At 46.5% G+C, this 19,836-nt stretch overlaps 1 protein-coding gene across 3 annotated transcripts in view; it reads right to left on the minus strand.

The window, feature by feature from the left end:
* SLC13A4 (solute carrier family 13 member 4) overlaps positions 1 to 19,836 on the minus strand; it is a 46,968-nt gene that overhangs the window by 24,482 nt on the left and 2,650 nt on the right. For all 3 annotated transcript variants that reach the window (XM_027770498.1, XM_006145016.3, XM_006145015.3), the window contains one exon: positions 16,842 to 16,970. In XM_027770498.1, the coding sequence (XP_027626299.1) occupies positions 16,842 to 16,970 (129 nt within the window). The remainder of the gene's footprint in view (positions 1 to 16,841; positions 16,971 to 19,836) is intronic.

A 19,836-nucleotide genomic window follows, 5' to 3' on the forward strand; every position in this document is an offset into this window, starting at 1 on the left:
GGGACCCTATAGCAAAAAATATCCCCCCTAAAAAAAAAAAAAAAAGAAAATCAAACTCATTCTCAACCAACAAGGATGGCAGGAAGGAGGCAGGGGAGTGAAGATGATCTAAATAGCTATTTCATAATAACACCTAAGGACCTACCCTAGGCAGGCACTGTGTTAAGCACTTCGCGAAGATGATTTCATTTACTCTGGCCAATAAGCCCATGCGGCAGACATTCCTCTCCACTTTTTAAAACATAAAACTGCTATACTTAAATGTATTTTTTAAGAGAGATTTTTTGCTGTAGGGTGCATGCACTTGCCAGAGAGACAGAAAGTGAAAAATCACCCCCCAGGGATTGCCATGCCACAATCCCTTCTTCTCTTATTCTCTTCCTGGGATCTTGGGCACACATGCACACGTCTAACATGTTTCAAGCAATTGGGTCAGGGACTTGAACCATAGTCAGCCATGTGTGAGTCCAACAATGTAACTATTACCCATCTATTGGTCCCTTAAATGTATTTTAAAGAATACATACATAATTATTTTATTTTTAGATTTTTGTCATAGGGTATGTGCACTCACTGGGGGAGGGAGTGAAGAAATCACTCCCCAGGGTGCATGATCACTCCATAATCCCTTCTCTTTTATTCTCCTCTCAGGATTTTGGGCACACATGAACATGGTCCCAACGTGATTTTCAAGTTGCCAGAGCCAGGACTGGAATCACGCAGTCAGCCATGTGAGATCCAGCGCCTTAATATCCACACCATCTGCTGGTCTCATAGTTATAATTTTAAATATCTTTCTTTTTTTGGAGACAGATTTTTTGCTGTAGGGCATGTGTGCTCACCAGAGAGACAGAGAGACAGAAAGCAAGAAATCACTCACTCCCAAGGAAGAATGGCCGTGCCACAATCACTTCTCCTCCATTCTTCACTTGAGACCTTTGATACACATGCACATGCACCTGGCATGAGTTCCAAGCCACCAGGTCCAGGATTCGAACCATAGTTTGCTGTGTGGGAATCCAGCAATGTAACCATTACATTGCCATCTGCTGGTCCCATAATTTTAAATATCTTTTAAAATTACTAAAAGAATTCTAGACTTGTCCCCAAATCCCATTTTTAATGCTTCTAAAAAATTATTATCAGAAGCCAGCCAGTAGGGTGCTTTCTCACTTCCCCTCTCTCTCTTTCTTTCCGTCTCTTTCTGGTGAGTGCATGCACCCTATGGCACACCTGCTCCTCATCCCAAAAAATATTGGGCCAGCTGGTGGCATGGTAGTTATGGTTGCTGGAATATTACATGGTTTGGGTCCTAAACCTGGTGTCTTGAAAAACATGCCAGGTGTGTGTGTATGTGTGCCCCAAATCCTGAAATGAGGGGGAACCAGAGGAGAAGGGATCACGATGTGACCATCCCCCTGGGGATATTGTCTCACTTTCCCTCTTTCTCTGTCTCTCTCCAGCAAGCCCTCTAGCAAATTAAAACAAAACAAAGTTTCATTTCTATTATAAAAGTAATTTAGACTAGTATGGAAAAATTCAAAATATAGAAAAATTTAAAGACAAAATCATCCTTAATTCTAGTACTGTTAATAGTTTGGTATAATTCTCTTTTTTTCCTATGTCTATACAGATATGTAAATGAGCTTATATAGTATGCATAGTTTTATCTTGCCTTCTTTTTTCATTGACCATCATACCCTGATCACTTTCTTACGAGATTTAAATTTATTGGGAAAATTCATTTTGATGGCTGTACCAAATTTATGTTTGTTTATTTGTTTTGGTTTGTCTGCCTATACATTCTGATCAGACTTCAAAGCCCAGTTCAGGCCTGGTGCCCTCCAGAAAACCTTCCCTGTGGCTCTAGCCTCTGACTCCAGAACATTCCCTGGGGGCACCATTCATTCCTCACAACACAGAGCTGCTTCTGTGGCGCAGTGGTAATGTACTGCTTGAGAGACACTGGATCTTGCATAGCCACTGTGGTTCAAATCCCTGTCCTGGTCAGCTTAAAACATGCCAGGCACATGTGAGAGTACTCGGGATCCTGGGCTGGAGGGCTGGAGCAAGGTGATCGGTGTGTGATCAGACCCCGTGCGGGATGCTCATCTCTGTCGTATGCATGTGCACACGTGCTCTGTCATAAATAAAGAAAAAAAAGCATCACATGGGAATATGGAGTTCATGCCAGAGAAGCAGTTACCAAAGGTAAAGGCGGAGTGAGGGAAGAGACTGCCGAGTTTTCATTATCAGCTCTTCAGTATTATGAGGGGACTTCAAGAGGTTGGTGGATGAAATTGAAGTACAAGTTTGGGTGCAAAATATCTAAAAATTCATGTGTAGTTTTTTCTTTCAAGAATTACTTAATTTTATTATTATTTAAAAATTTGCTATAGGATATGTGCACTCACCAGAGAGAGAGATAGCAAGAGAGAGAGGGAAAGTGAGAAAGCCAGCTGCCAGGTCCGGGAATCGAACTGTGGTTGGCCATGCGGGAGTCCAGCACCTTAACCACTACACCATCTGCTAGCCTCCATGCATTTTTAATAATACACTACTTCCACTGACTTTTTGAAGACCCTGTGTATTTGACTTTTTTTTAATTGCCAGAGGGCACATGTGCTCATCAGAGAGTAAGAGAGAGAGAGAGAGAGAAAGAGAGAGAGGGCAAACCCAACAAGATGTGGTCACACTGCAATCCCTTTATTTCTCCATTCTTTTGGCATTTGGGGTACACACTTGTGCCCAGCATGTTTTTCGAGCCACCCATCAGGGATTCTAATCATAAGGTTGGCCATGTGAGATCCTTCTCCCTTAACCACTAAGTCAGGGGGTTGACCCAGCAGGTATTTCATTTTAACTTGTGCCCATGTAACACTTTGATAACATCAACACAGAAATAAAGGCAACCTGCTGCATTTCTCCCCGTCCCTCTGGCCCTATGGAAATGTCACTGCGCCTAGTTGATGAGGTTCCTATAGGAAGAGCAACATCTGCCCTCTCTGTGAGGAAGCACCTTCTGCTTCTGGCTAACCTCGGTCTTTCTTGTCCCAAGTCCATTCCTGAGCTGACAAATGCTCATTGAGGGCAGAGAGGGCCCCTACTCTGGACAGCGAGTGGTGCAGGGGCAGGGTCCTCCCTAGGAGGAGCTGGACCATAGAAGGATGCTGGCTCCTAGCAGGAGGTGGAAGCTCCGCTGTGAGACCTGCGGGCTGTGGCTGAGTGCGGGGGCCTGGACCTTTCTCACTGACCTGTTCCCTTTCCAAGCTCCTTGGAGGCAGCTCTGTGTCACACCAGGCTTTATTTTCCCTTGCCTACAGAGGAGGGACATTCACAGAGACACAATAGTCCTGGGGGATGGTCCCTATCCCGGCCGCATAATACACGGCCCCTCCCAAGCTTTTAAAGCCAGTGTTACCAGGGTGACTTTCTCAAGTTACATTTGGGTTTTCTGCCTCTTGGCACCTACCATTCTACAACACCACTTTGTGGACCAGCAGTTGGTGTAATGGCTATGTTACTGGATTCCCATGTAGTCGACCACGATTCGAGTCCCAGACCCGGTGGCTGGGTGAGTGTGCATGCGTGCCCAGATCCCGAGAGGAGAATGGAGGAGAAGGGATTGCGGCATGGCCATCCCCCCAGGGGGTGATATCTCGCTTTCTGTCTCTCTGTCTCTGTCTTTCTGATGAGTGCACGTGCCCTATAGCAAAAACCTCTCCAAAAAAACAAACACCACTTTGTATGTGATGGCCTTTTTGGAGCTGGGTGCCTAAAGACAGGTGGGGCTACCTGGGTTCTATTCAGAGGGAGGGCAAAGGAATCAACAGCAGAGAGCCTTCTGTGCCGAGTGTCTTGTGGTCACCTCACCACCCCGTGAGGCAGGTACAAGGAACCCCTCACTTTAGAGATGGCAGAGCTAAGTGAGGTTAAGGGCTAGTTCTAAGGTCACAGTGTGGGGGTGGGGGCAGGATGTCATTACTCCAGGTCCATCTGAAGCCAAAGGCTCCAGGACAACCTCCAAGCTGTTCAGGCCATCTGGAAACTATCCATCTACTGTCATGATCTGTGCATCTCTAGGAGAGCTGTCTGGGCCTTCCAGCCAAAGAGGCCAGCACACGTTCCTTGTCTTCATTTACAATCAGTCTTTCTGCAAGCCCTAGGCCTGCTTCCATGGGATGTAGGTTCTGTGCTGCTTCCCCACTGGGCGTTGGGTGGTGTAGATCTATTCACTGGCTCCCGGCCCCTTTGTAACAATGCCTGTGCTTGGAAGACTCAGCCTGGGGCTCAGAGTAAAGCTTGGGATTACTGAGGTAGCAGGACAAGTGGGGACAAATAAGGACTCCAGAGTCAGCCAGGAATTGCTGTGGGATCCTACGCAAGTGGTTTAACCTCTCTGGGCTTCATATTCTCATCTTTTTTTAAAAGAAGATGAAGGTTATGTGAAACCCTAACTAGTAAGGTTGTTAAGATGAAATGACACAAGCACACCAGCTAGCATGGCCTGCCACATGGACGGCCAGGATCCAGGTGATTCTTTCTGTTAAGTGCTCTAGACAAAGGCTGACCTGGCCTGAGGCCATTAGCATAAAGAGTGACCACAGGCCCAGAGTAAAGCCTCAGGGCTGCGTTTTCACTTTTATAAATTAAAATCCTGTTCTGTAGTGGTGTTTGTTAGTCTTCCAGCCCACTGACATTTCTCTTTCACAGTCAAACCTCGGTTATTCAGAACTCCCCAAGGAATACTGGTGTTACAGGAACCTTGAGGATCTTTTCTGTTGTTTTCTAAAATGTGTTGCATATTTCTGCCTTTATTGAAGAGCCCGTGCATTCTCCACCGCTTGTCAGACACCTGCTGGCTCTCCCTCCACTGCTTGTTAGACACCTGCCTGCTCACCAGCTTTGCACTGGGCTAGCTGTCTAGGCTGCTAGTCACTTGGAATCTCTGGGTCTGCATTTCATAGTTTTCCTGTCTCATTCTTAGGCACTCTCACTTCCGGTTGTCAGGGTATGTCCTATTAGCATTCCCAGACTAATATTCTGTGAGTTGGAAACCAGGTAATGAAGCTTGTTGGAGTTATTTGTAAAGAGAAATCGGGTTCTAAATGGGCGCCCCTCCTAGGAGTAAAATGCATGAATTTAGTGATGTTTGCTTTGGTGGGTTCATTGTTTTTCCACTTTGTGGTTTTTCTCAGTCGGCCAAGCATTGCACTGGAGAGCCGAGGTGTTTCCAGACTATGTTTTAGCAGAGACAGGACAGAAGGAGGCAGCCTAGAAAAGGCATAGCAGGGTAGAGCAATGAGTGGCCTAAGCCCTGGGGTTCAGAAGAACAGGGTTGAAACTGTCACTCCCCTGAAGAGTTGGATGCTATTGGCCAAGCTTGTGACCCTCTGTCTCTCTGACCCTGTAAGAGGCAGCAGGAACGCTGCCTAGCTCATATAATCCGTCATGACAAGGGCCTTTGTAAGTACAGCAGGTGGGCTCCTGGCACAGCCCACGCTTGGCGAAGTCTGAGTGAAAGTAATTACCATCGAAGAGGTAAAAAGGATCAGAGCTGCAGGCTGGGATCGAGGTTGGGACTCAGTTGTGCCAGTGTGACTGGAAGAAGGTGATGGGAGGAGATGACAGAGGAGGAAACAGGCAGACCTCATGACAAAGGTTGCTCCACATTTGCTATAGGACATGTGCACTCACCAGAGAGACAGAGAGAGAAAGTAAGAAAGTAAGCCACCAGTTCCAGGACCCAAACTGTGGCCGGCCTTCTGGGAGTCCTGCCTTAACTACCATACTACCTGATGGCCCCCCTTCATATTTTCTTAGGTCACAGTGGTGACTAGACCAAATAGACTTTCTACCCCATTTCAGACTGAGGAAATAAGGGCAGAAACCTGCTAACGCAGTCTCCTAACCAACCAGATCACCTTAGGTCACCACAGGTGAACACAGTCTCTAACCAGATCACCTTCGCTCATCACAGGTGAATGCAGTCTCCTAACCAATCAGTGCCCTTCAGTTATCACAGGTGAACGCAGTCTCCTAACCAACCAGATCACCTTCAGTCATCTCAGGTGAATGCAGTCTCCTAACTAGTTTGCTGTCAGTCAGGGCAGGTAAATGCAGTTTCTAACTAACCGGCTCACCGCCAGTCATCTCAGGTGAACACAGTCTCTCAGCTGGTTCACCTAGCTGTGATGTGTTCTAAAGAAATGGCTTCAGTCAGTGCTGTGCTCTAGCGAGCGTTACTTTCTTTGGACACTGAATAATTTAGCACTCACTCTCCCTGTCGCTCTCTTTAATGTTTGTTAAGGGGCAGGGGAGAGTTTGTGGCAGTATTCCTAGAAGCTTGAGCAAAATGGAAATCTGGATGTTCACCTTGGTTCACTTACTTCCCCTTAAGAATGTTTGATTCTGGGTCAGTCCCGTGACCTGGTGGTTAAGGGAGCTGAATCCCTCGCAGCCAACTGCAGTTTGAATCTCAGACCTGGTGGATTGAATAAAAAGCAGGAGCCAATGAGCATTCATGTCCAAAATCCCCACAGGGTAGAGATATGAGGGAGAAGGGATTGCAGTGTGGCCACACCCATTAGGGGGTACTTTCTCCCTCCTCCTCTCTCTGTCAAGTGCATGTGCCCTCTGGCATGAAAGGAAGAAAGAAGGAAGGAAAGAGAGAAAGAAAGAAAACCAGCAGATGGCAATATGATTATATCCCTTGGCTCCCATGTGGTTGACTGCAGTTTTAGTCCTGGACCTGGTGGCTTAAAACTCACGCTGGGCATGTGTGTGTGTGTGTGTGTGTGTGTGTGTGTGTGTGCGCATGTGCACGTGCCCAAAATCCTGAAAGAGGAATGGAGGAGAAGGGATTGTGGCAAGGCCATTGCCCCTGGGAGTGACTTCTCTCACTTTCTGTGTCTCGTCTCTGTCTCTCTGGCCAGCGCACGCACCTATTACAAAATCTATTAAAAAAAAAAATTTATGATTCCTCCTACCTGGGGCCATCCCCACAGAAGGGAGACAGACAGACTATTCACTCATGCCTATCGGCTGGGTGTTGGGATAAGCGTGTTCCACTCAGAATGGAAGTGAGGTATTTCTGTAATGGTCATTTTTCAGAGGAGTCAGGGCAGTAAGGGGAGACTGTATAGCCTGCTCAACACCAGTCAGTGACAGCACTGGATTCCAGTTAGGCTGTCCCAATTCCAAACTCAGATCCTGACCACCTAACTGCCTCTCTTCTGCTCCTTTTCCTCTTCTACCTGGAGCCAGAGACCTGCGGGCTGTGTGCGTCTGATTGTGTCTGTTCTCCTGAGGCAGCGATTCATGGCCCGGGGTGGGGCCCATCAGAAGTGAGGCCCGTTAGTGCCCTGGCGCGCTGCAAGTCAGTTGTGGATAGTCTCCAGCAATGGACCTGCGAGGCTCTTTTGGTTTGTCTGAACAATTTTGTAGTAAAATCCTCTAAATTTGAGGAGCAGATTCCTGGGCTGGCTTCCCTCTCAACACTGAGCTAAGTCCTTTGCGCCTGGAACCCTCTCCCTGAATACTCCATTCTAGTTAGTGTCCAGGCCACGCACCCAGAGGCAGAGCTCCCACCTTTCTCTGGAGGCAGGAATTCTGTTTCCACTGGCCACACCTCTTGCTGGGCTGAGACATCCTTCTCATCAAGTCACGCTCAGTGTCTTAAAAAGTTCAGGGGCGGGAACCAGCACTTAGCGTAATGGCTATGTCGCTGGACTCCCACGTAGTCGACCGCGGTTCGTGTCCTGGACCCGGTGGCTTAAAACTCACGCCGGGCGCGTGTGCGTGCGTGCCCAAGATCCCGAGAGGAGAATGGAGGAGAAGGGATTGAGGCGTGACCATCCCTCCTGGGGGGTGATTTCTCGCTTTCTGTCTCTCTGTCTCTCTCTGTCTGTCTGGCGAGTGCACACGTCCTACAGTGAAAATCTCTCCAAAAAAAAAAAAAAAAAGTTCAGGGGCTGCAGTGGGAAGGGGGATACCTGGTGGGCCAGTGCTCAGAGCCTCCTCTTCCTATTAAGTAGGACTTGCCCTTCCACATACTTTTTGTTTCAGTTTGCTATTGGGTGTTTATGCTCACTGGAGAGAGAGACAGAGACACACAGAGAGGGAAAGTATCCTCCCTAGGGGAATGGCCACACTGCAAGCCCTTCTCCATTCTCCTCTTGGGATTTTGGGCACACACACACACACACACACACACACACATGCACCTGGCGTGTTATCAAGCTGCTGAGCTTGGGACTCGAACTGTGTAGTCAGCCATGTGGGATCTAGCCACCTTAATTAACCACCTGCTGGCCATGTGTGTGTTTGCTTGTTTGCTATTAAGTTTCTTTTTTTCTTCCAGGAACAAGGGAGACAGAGCAAGAGAGATAGAGAGACACAGAGACAGCTCCCCCAACAGGAGCCTCAGGTAGCCCTGGACTATGGGCATGTGCCTGGTGTGTTCAGGGAGTTCTCTGGATGCGAACTTTGAACCATCCCATGTGGATCAGCCAATATTCCCATGTGGAGAATCTTGTGTTACTGCTATGTCACCATCTGGCCAGCCCTGTTTCATTTACTGCATTTTAAAAGATTCGGTTTACAGAATAAGTTTTTTTTTTTTTTCTTAAAAATCATTCCTTATGGGCCAGCTCTGTGGCCTAGTGGTTAAGGGAGCTAGATCCCACAGGGTTGACTGTGGTTCAAGTCTCAGCCCAGCAGCTTGAAAACCACACTGGGCATGTTTGCATGCATATGCGTGCCCAGGATCCCAATAGGATGGAGAAATGGAGGAGAAGGGATTGCGGTATAACCAGGCCCCATGGGGATGCTTTCTTCCTCTCTCTGGCAAGTGTGGTATCCTCTGCAAATGAAAACAAAACAACCAAAATTCTTTGCAAGCCCTACCCTAGAGAAGTGTAAAGAGAAAGATCCAGACAAGACCTGACTTAGAAGGCAGCCCAGCTCTTACGAGGCTGGGAACACTGAGTCATAAGCCCCCACTCTGCCTCACTCCTTCTTTAGGACTGTGTGGACTGCCTGGATGAGAGGAAGCTTAGGCTGGTGGGACCTGGCTGTTAGCTCAGGGGCAAAGGAACTGTGGGCAGTGCCAGCTCGCCAGGAGTGGCTCTTCCTACAGAAACATTCACATGGTCTCCAAAGGCTGCCAGTCTATGGGGTTCTCCTTAAGGTCCAGGTGTGGCACTTAGTTAGCCTGTACTGAGGGCGATGGGCAGCCTGGGTCAGGCAGGTGGTTGGCCCAGATGTTCAGCCCACATTTCCACGGGCCTACATGTAGGAAGGACCTCAATGGTGAATAGAGGCCAGAAAGGCAGAGTGGAGAGTGGCATAGGAGATGGCCCTGGCTTTGAACAAATAGAGAAAGCAGGGACTAGGAATGGGCAGGAATCTGGCAGGTCAGAAAGATCAGGAGGCCTCGGGGAAGTAGACATGTGACATTGGACTTAAGCCCTCTGCAGAAGGCTACAGAGGTCATTTGTTATCCCGGCGGGAGCTGCCTCTAGTCTTCCCTTGCCGTGGTAGGAGCTAGAATCTGAATGAGATTGGCCTGGAGACCTGCAGTGCAGAGCCGTTGAGACAGCTGGCAGGGCCCAGGGGGGCTGAGTGTGTGTGTGTGCATATGTGTGCTGGGGATGTGACACAGAGAGAGAAAATACAGTAAGTACCATCAGAGGCAGTTTTTGACCCTGGACAATCCAAAGAGCTGTCCCCCAACCCTGGTATTCAAACCATGTTTTATATTCCACTCGAGAACCCTTGCATGTCCACCTCTCCTGCAGACAATACATCTTAGCTAACTTGATTGACACATGTATTGCTCACAGAATATAAAAATTGGGAGCAACACATTGGAAGGGGCTAAAAAGACTTTAGAGGCAGATACAATGACAGTAGTGAGAGTCATGTGGAACCGAACATAAACACAAATATAAAATAAACCCAGACTACAGACCAAGCTCTGTACCAGCAAAGGGAAGCAGTGGCTGGATGCTCACAGGAAAGTTGCAGTACTCTAACGTCAAAGGGACCTTAGGGTCCATCCCACTTCTCAAGGCACAAAGTCTATCCCTAGTGTCCCTGACGCAGTCATTTGGGTCCAACTTCCAGGGCCACGCACGGCAATCCAGTTTGGAGTGTTCCCTTATTAGAGGGGATGCTCCCTATGGCATTTTGACTCTGGTTCTGGTCTGACCCTTTGAGACTGGTGTGTTGATCTATAGAAACCAGAAATCATGTCCTCCTCAAGTCTTTTCTTCATCTTTTATGTGACTCAGGTTCCAGACTTTGGCCAATAGCCTCTGAAGGCACTCCTTATCCAGAATTTGATGCTCTGGATTGATTAATTCAACAGAAAATTTTGGTACATAGTGCCCAGGATTTAAACATTCAAATTCTGGGACCAGCAGATGGTATAATGGTTCTGTTACTGGACTCTCACATGGCTGCCTGCAGCTCATGTCCCAGACCTGGCAGCTTGAAACTCATGCTGGGTGCATGTATGTGTGTGTGTGTGTGTGTGTGTGTGTGTGTGCGCCCAAACGAAAGCTTGAGAGGAGAATGGATTGCACTGTGGCAATCCCCCAAGGGGGCGATTTCTCACTTTCTGTCTCCCCAGAGAATGTATACACTCTATAGCAAAAATCTCTTAAAAAAAAAAATTCAAATTCTGGATCACACAATCCTGGATTCAGGTCCTAATTCCACTTCATAGTTGTATAACCTCAGGAGAGGAGGTTATCTAACCTCTTGGGATTTCAATTTCCTCCTTTGTAATTTGAAGCTAAAAATAATAGGTCCTTCACAGAGGATTAAATATATAGAGCATGTAAATGACCTCCCATCGTGGCTGGCATGTGGGAAATGCTGGAAATCCTGGCAGCCACACTGGGCTGCTAGGTGACTCATATGAGCCTGTGCTTAGCTAAAAGCTAACAGTTATCCCCATTAAACTTCATTTTGTCAGTGTCAGCCCATTGTCTCATCCTGTCAGCATCGATTCTGTCACCACCCCTTAGCTAGTCCATCCCGCTTCTAGTTTCATCTCCATTCTGATGCCAACACGTTACTCAAGAGACTTCAGTTCAGACATTCAGCCCGCACTTGAGTTACTCAACTGTGCCATCATCTGGCCCCCACTGGCTCCTCACAGTGAGAATTACTTTTTCCTCCAGAGATTTTGAAAGCTCCTACGGAAAAGTTTATGTACACCAAACACCTTCTGTTTTAAAAGCCAGGGAAATTATAAAAAGACGCAGTCAAAATGTAGTTAACATAAAGTTTGGGAACTTGACAGTGCAAATTTCACTTATCTAGAATATTCCCTCGTGGGAAATTGTGTAAGTCCTCCACAATGCCAGACTATGAGGCACTGCTGCATGGGGTCTTCTGTGTTTTTCCATATGGTTTTTACTTCTCTCTGTTAAAATAGAATCTTTGCAAGGTCAGGAGCCGTTTCTATCATTTGATATCCTCTTACCACTTAAGTTCTCCTCAGCTTTGCACATTCTTTTTAAAACACTTTTTAAAAGATAATTATTTAATTTATTATTATTAGTGTTTAAACTTGACCAGAGAGAGACAGAAAGAAAGAGAGAGAACAAGTGAGAAAGTAAGCCACCAGGTCCAGGACTCAAATCACAGTTGACCATGTGGGAGTCTAATGCCTTAGTCACCATGCCACCTGCTGGTCTGGCACATACCTCTTAATATCTGCTGATTGAAAAGTCATTACTATACAAGTTAACCATTTATATTTACTTGCAATGGTTAATTGTGTACCATCTTGAGTGGGCCTCAGGGTACCCAGATTAAACATGGTTTCTTGGTGTGTTTCTGGATGAGACTAACATCTGAATTGGTGGACTCAGTAAAGCAGACTACCCTCCGCAATGTGGGTGAACGTTAGCCAATCTGTTGAGGACCTAAAAGGGTGAGGAAGCAGGAATTCATCCCTCTTTTCCGATCTCACGACCTGAGTTGGAACAAGTTTCATCTCATCGTCTCCTGTCCTTGGGCTGAGATTTACACCACCAGCTCTCCTGGGTCTCCAGATGGCAGATCGTGGGGTATCTCAGTCTCCTTAACAGTGTGAGTCAAGTCCTCATAATTCATTTCTCTTATCTGTATCTATATTTATACTAATATACATACATATATGAGGGTACTTCAGAAAGTCCTGGAAAAATAGAATTAAAATATGATTTTATTTTGGTTCAACAATTTTAAAATCCATGTGTAGAATTTTTTCATAGTATGCATTTTCCTTGAACCTTTTGAAGACCCCTGATACACACATATGCACACACGTGTAGTCTCCTATCTGTTTCTCTGGAGAACCCTGGCTAATACAGCACACAGCCAACTTCAGACAGTGGGAAATGCAGAAGGTCCTGATATAAGATTCAAGAGGGCAGGAATCAGGTTTTACTCATTCTTTGTCCCACTCTGGGTACCTGTACCTTCTCTTATTATTATTGGGAGAAACAGAATTCAGAAAATATTTTTCTAGGCCCAGCCTGGTGTCACAGTTGGTGGCAAACTGAACTGTGGTGCTGAAAGCCGCATGGTCAGCCTGGAAAACACAGCAGTGTGTGAGCCCAAGCTCTGGAAGGCTGGGGAAAAGGGGCTGGGGCATGACGAGACCCTGTTGATGGTGCCTTCTCTATTTCATGTGTACATGCATGTTCTCTATCATGATTCTAATCAAATAAGTAAAAAGATAATACATTTCTAAATGTTGGGTTCATAACATGTGCAACCAAAGCCACAGTCTCAGAGTCCTATTGACTCTATGTGTATGCCTCCCCTTACGTGGACGTCACACTATTGGTGCTCATCGAGAAACACTACAGTCAGACCCCATGCCGTGAGGGCGAGTGCAAGGACGCACTGGGCTGCAAGCAGGCCTCCAGCCGTGATACATCTGAGAGGGGGTGAATCTCGGGGAGAGAGCCCGTGTCTACCAGATGTCCTATCTGATATATCATTTAAAAGATAAAGACATTGAATAAACAGAACAGGAAGACACGGTTTCAGCTGAGGTTTTTGGAAAGGTTTCACCAAAGAGGATCATTGAGTAGGATTTTAAACTTTTAAGGAATTAGAGAGAACTTTCCAGGGTGGAAGTAATAACACAAGTCATGGCAAGGGTATGGGCACGCAAGGTGGATTTGGAGCATGGTGAGCAGTTGATCTAAGGGGCTCCTGAAGAGCAGCAGCCCAGTTTTCCCTGTGGGCCGGGGCACCTGCTGGTGTACCTGCTGGCACTGAATGACCATAGCTTCAGGCATCCCAGAAAAGATGAGATCCCCAAAACCCTCAGCACTGCTTTTATTCTTGGAGACCCATGTAAAAGCTAGCCTGTAACCGCTGTATGGGGTGCAACTGGTGGTTCTGGAGTGGGTCTTTTCTTTGCAAAGTTAACTGGCTCCCAAAGGGCTATAACCCATGTCTTCTACCTTGTTGACATTTTCCTCTAATCTGAGCTAAGAAGGTCAGCTAAACAGACTATATTTGGACTAAGCTGCTCCCTGTAGCCCAACGGCTAAATATCACCACCAGCCAAAGCTACTTCATCAGACAGATGGATTAGGATTTTTCACCTCAATGATAAAACATACCCTCTGGCTTCTCCAGGCCCCTGCAACAGCAATGCCTAATCCTCACTGGACAGTCTTCCTTTCTCCTCCAAGGTCATGCTACCTTTGCAAATTGCTGCCTCCACAGACTCTCCTTATAAGCCTAGTCTTGCTGGTTGTGCAAAGGGGCAGCCCGCGGGTCACTGTTGCCTGGCAACAGCTCTACTGTGTGGATGGGCGGAGACCATGTGGAGGCAGCCCTGGAGAAACAGAGACATTGTCTACTTTAGGGCTAAGGCATGCTGCTGGCTTTCCAGCTGCCTGTAGTGAAATACAAAGAATCAGGTTTCTTAGTTAATAGTTATCTCATGTTATTTAGAATTCAGCTCTTTTCAAACGTCCTTCTTTTCTACTTTCTACTTTCACCTCTTGCCCCAAGTCATGTGCAAGGTTAACTTTTCTTTTAGACATGTACAAAAATCCATACTACTTAGCCACTTTCTACAAAAGAAGGGGGAAATTGGAACAATTACCTGCTGAAAGAATCAAAGAAAGAAAAGGTACCCAAGGCCAAAACAAAACTAACTGGTCAGTGGAATCTGTTCAGTCTTTTGCAGTCAGGGACAATCATTAGGAGAGCTCCTAATTCTATCTTGGATTTTCAAAAATGTTCTCTTACCCATTTTCAGGTATCCCATAGGCCTAGCTTCACTCTTCCTTCCTTATATCACAGAGGTGGATGGACTGCAGCTTATAGCAGTATTGATACTTCGTGTATCAGTAACACCACAAAGTCATACAGTTCATAAAATGTTTTTCTATGGCATCGTAAGCAAGAGTCTAGACTTTGAAGTCTAATAGGTATGCCTGCTGCTTCTTTGTTGTTTGGAGTATGTGTCTCAACTCTTTGAGCTACTTTCCTCATCTGCACAATGAAAATATTACCATCTGCCTGTAGAGAATGTGGAGGTATGAAATAACAAACGTGGCACTTCTTATATAGCACTTGATTCTTTTTAAAATTTTTCTTACTTATTTATTTTTGCTAGACAGTATATTCACTTGCTAGTATGTGTCTCAACTCTTTGAGCTACTTTCCTCATCTGCACAATGAAAATATTACCATCTGCCTGTAGAGAATGTGGAGGTATGAAATAACAAACGTGGCACTTCTTATATAGCACTTGATTCTTTTTAAAATTTTTCTTATTTATTTTTGCTAGACAGTATATGCACTTGCTAGAGAGAAGGAGGGAGGAGAAAATACCTCCATGGGAAATAGTCACATCACCACAATCCCTTCTTGTAGGTCATTTTTCCCTCCTGTCGGGACTTTGGGCTTGTTTGGAAATATACCTGGCGTATTTCTTAAGCTGTTTGTTACTCCAACAGCAGGGATGTGGAATCTAGCTGCCTCAACCACCAAGCTACAGAGCCAGGCCTCTTTTGAATTGCCAGAGAGGGAAAGCAATCCCCATGGGGTGTGGTTATGCTGCGATCCTTTCTCCTCCAACTCTTCAACCTGGTGAGATTTTGGGGCACATGTGCACAGCATGTTTTTCAAGTCATCAGGGCTGGGATTTGAATCTCACTTGGCTAGGTGTGTTTCAGGTCCCTTAACAAGTAGGCTACAGGGTTGGCCCGAGTGCCTGAGTCTTAGTAAGCATTCAAATATTAGTTTTCCTTCCTTTCGTCTGTGCCTCTGTCCTGAATTTCACTCCTGTCACTATTGTTCAGTCTTTATCAGAAACTCCAAGCAGAGACCAGGTGCTATAATGAGACCGCTCAGATGGAACCAAGTGTTACTAAGGCTCATCATTCATCTGCTCCTGGGTTCTGCCTGGTTTTCTTCTTTGCTATTTGTGGCAGGTGTTAATGTTTGCCCTGAAATTTGGCCACAACTTGGGCTTCCTACTGACAATTTCTGTTTGAACTTTTGAGAATACCATAGAACAGTTTATGAACAGGGAGGGCAGACTTCAGGGAGAGAGCAGTCAGAAAAAGAATACACAGTTATCTTGAGGAGGGGAAGGAGGAAAATAATTGTTTTTCCTTAAAGAGAAGTGGATGAAGACATTGTCAGGACACAGAAAAGCATGGTAAATCTGTCAATCAATACTTGTTGAGTACCTACTGTATGAATAGTCGTCAAAAAGCCCATGGAGAATGCATATTATGAAAATATGCAAGGATTTCAAAAAATTTTTGCACCAAAATAAACTAGTACTTAAATTCAATGGGCTCAGCTCTATAATGAGATATCCAAGAAATGGAAGGTCTGATTCCTGCCTTGATGTGCTTTCATCTAAATAGGCACACAGGGACCAGCAGATGGCATTAATGGTTACATCACTGAACTCCCACTAGTTGACTGTGGTTTGAGTTCCAGACCTGGTCGCTTAAAACTCACATCGGGCACATGTGTGTGTGTGCTCGAAATCCTGAGAGGAGAATGGAAAGGAAGGGATTGCAGCGTGGCCATCCACTCCCTGGGAGTGATTTCTTCCTTTTTTTCTACCTGTCTCTCTGATGAGTGCACATGCCCTATACAAAAATCTCTCCACAAAAGAAAAAAAAAATAGACATACAAAAGATTGAAACAGATCAATAGCCACCCAGCTATAGGTACCAATCATGCAGTTCCTGGGAGGTTCCAGGATGAAAGGGCAAATGGATATATGCAATCAAGTGAGTCTTCCTGAAAGAAGCAAAAAAAATTTTTTTGAGAGGTTTTTGCTATAGGGCGTGTGCGCTCACCAGAAAGACAGAGAGAGACAGATAGATAGAAAGTAAGATATCACCCCCCTGGGGGGATGGCTATGCCACAATCCCTTCTCCTCCATTCTCTCGGGATCCTGGGCACACACGCACACGCGCCCGGCGTTGAGTTTAAGCCACTGGGTCCGGGACACCAACAGCGATTGACTACATGGACGTTCAGCGACATAGCCATTACGCTAACTGCTGGTCCCTGAGAAGCAAATTTTGAGTCAGTGTGAAGATGAAGGTCACAGATTGAAGGAGAGGAATTCAGGGTCTGGGAGAACAGGTGCCAAGGCTTAGTGCTAAGGATTAAAATAAACCCCTCTCCTCCTTGAGTGCTTTGTGAATCTTTTTCACCTGGAGCCCTCCATGCATGGCCCACCAGGAACCTATAAAGGGGGCTGGCTCTCTTCACCTGGAGCCCTCTATTCATGGTCCCACAGGAACACATGCAGGAGGCTGGGCCACAGGCCGTCTAACCTCACTGGATCGAAGGACTCCAAAGAACGGGTAGAGGAAGGCAGGCACGAGGGCTGCAGCTCCGAGAGGCACGGCTTCTGACACCCAGTACACGGCAGTCACTATCAGCACGTAAGCACACGCGGCCTCCTGGCAGGGGAGGGAAGAGGCGGTTAGACACAAGGACAGTCACTGCTACCACGAAGCCAAATGAGGCTGAGGGCTGAGGCGGTGGGTGCGCAGTCTCACACGGACGCCGATAGAGCCCTGGGAGGTGAACACTGGATGTGGCAGTACGTGTGGTGGGCTGCAGTGGGCCCATTGCTTTGTGGGTGGAGTTCTGGCTGCTCTGGAGGGGCACTGATGCCTGGCCTGTGGCTTGTGTTGGCATGCAACAAGGTAGTTTACCAAACAGCTGCAATATCACAACTCTGCAGGCTCCTGAAACCGTGGAGGGTGGTGGTTGAAACGACCACAGCATCCAGGCCCAAATAAATGTTCGCCAAGAACTGTTGACCGTTTTTCCCTTCAGTTTTCAATCTTTTCCCTTCAGTTCTCAATCTGCATGTTGTGAAATAGCAGCATCTAGGGGGGGTTGAATCCTGCACACAGGTGCCTCTCTGGAGAGTAAGTGAGTTGATGGGAGCCCGGTGGAGGGAGGGGAGGTTTGCAGAGGGAACAGCAACCCTAAGGCTGGGACTCATTCCTTGTGAGGAAGAACTCCTGAGTCAGCATTTTGCATCTCAGTGCTATGGACATTGAGCTTTCTAAGTCCTTTTACTTCCTTAACGTTTTTGCTAGAGAGCTCTATGCTCACCAGAGAGAGGGAGAGGAGAAAACACCCTCCCCCCAAGAGGGAATGGTCCCTTCTCTTTTCTCCCTCCTTTCAGGATTTTGGGCATGCATGCACATATGCCTGGTGTGTTTCTCGAACTGCCAGGTCTGGGACTCTGTGCAGTAGGCCCTGTGGGGTCTGGCTGCTTTAACAACCATTCACTGAGTCAGTCCTAGGTCCTCCCTTTTAGATCCCTGGGGTCTATCCTGTACATTACATGATGTTTAGCAGCCTCCATGGTCTCCACCATAGCGCTTCCCAGGTGTGACGACCTCGACCTAAAATATCTCCTGCTGGAGAGCCTGGTGGAGAACCAGGATCTGGTTCTTATTGCTCTCAGACTCCAATCACCTACCTGATACCCTAAAATCATCTCTCTCTCTCTCTCTCTCTCTCTCTCTCTCATTTTTGCTATAGGGTGCACTCAGCAGAGAAGAGAGAGAGACAGAGGAAAGTGAGAAATCAACACCCAAGGGGGGTGGCCATGTTGCAATCCCTTCTCCTCCATTTTCCTCTCAGGATCTTAGGCAAGCATGCACAGGTGCCTGGTGTGATTTTCAAGCCACCAGGCCTGGGACTTGAACTACAATTGACCATGTGACAGTCCAGCCACCTTAATCCCCATGCCACCTGCTGGCCCCAACATCCTTCTCTTAAGGGAATAGAGTCCATCTATTGAAGGGGAGGAATTCAGGGTGTGGGAGAGCAGGTGCCAATACTTAGTGCTAAGGGTATAAAAAAGCTCCCTGGAGGGAGGCCTGAAAATTTATCGGTGTTTTCTCTAGTCTGTTCCCTTTGCTGGCTGCACAGCCTAGGGACGCACAGGGTAAACAAGTATAACACGCTTCTCACAAACCAGTCCCCCTTAACTTTGGCTTCTTGTCACACTGATTGCCCCGAATGGCACTATGGTGTTGAGAAAGGTTATTTTTGAGAAATCACTTACCCAGGGTCTTAATAATGGTAATCGCTGAGCCTGAGGGCCATTATAAAAATCTAAGTTGTCTGTAGGTTCCTTAATCTTAGTCATCCTAAACCATCAGGGCTCAGGTCTGGCCTGCCTTGAGATTGGCTGCTGATTCACCTGACAAATCTTGTTCTGTTTATCAGCCCTTGAGTTGAGAACAAGCATGCCCAAACTCTTGCATAAAAGTTACAAAAGGTTGCTGTGATCAGTGAGGAGCAGCTAGGAGTGATTAACCCAGACTGCCCGGCCAGGACCTTGCTCCCTCCTGATATTGGCAGATTATGGGGTTGGCGGCTGAGAAATGGGAACTGGGCCCAGTGATTGTTGACTGTAGCTCCCACTGAGATTTCCTTGGGGCCAGAAGATCAGAGAGAGGATAAAACTTTTGGAAGTGCTGATAAGACAACAGAATCAATAGTAGGAGGAAAATAGCTCTGTTTGGAAAAGAATGTAATTTAGAGAAATTCCTCCTTGGTTGTAGGAATAAAACTTTCTAAAGGAGCTCGGAGCTCACTTGAATCCACTTATTCCCCTCTGTTTTCTGGGAAAGAGAATGGCAGGTCTTAACTCCAACTGAAATGAAAGGGAGTGGAATGTCTGTGCATTGCTGGGAGGTCCTTAGGCCATCTTGGGGACTCCTATTCTTTCTTGTCTTAAGGGAGGTTGGACGTGAGGACAGTGAAAGGGAGGGGAGAGATAGAGAGGCGCTTGTTTGCTTGCTTGCTTGCTTTTTTTCTTTCTTTTTAACCAGGCACTGTCTTGGTTTGAATTAGGATAATTTGATTGTAAACATCCTTAGGAATTGGACTAGATTACTGGAGAAAATCACCAAACCATCTTATCTAGTAGTATTAAAATAGGATAAATCATTTTCATTTTTATCGGGGTATTTCTTGGCAGAAGAATGAACAAGAGACCACATTTAGAGCATCTCTCCATAATTTGTCACTGAGTTCACTCAGGGAATCTATATATCTTCCTTTTGTTCCTTCTGAATCTTCTCAAAATTCAGTAGGTAAGCTTGTATTTAGACAACCCGTGATACTCTGCAAGGCTTGATTACTGAAGTCCAGTGTCCCTACCAGCTAGCTTCTATCTGGCAGGCAGCTCAATTAATGTCAGTTAAATTGAACTGGACTTTTCTGCTGGCCAATAGGTCTGTTTTACTGACTGGAGGGAATATTCTGGAACCCTCAGACCCCTTATCAATGCAC

The sequence above is a fragment of the Tupaia chinensis genome, unplaced genomic scaffold, assembly GCF_000334495.1.
Source record: "Tupaia chinensis unplaced genomic scaffold, TupChi_1.0 Scaffold000140_1, whole genome shotgun sequence".
NCBI lineage: Eukaryota > Metazoa > Chordata > Mammalia > Scandentia > Tupaiidae > Tupaia > Tupaia belangeri.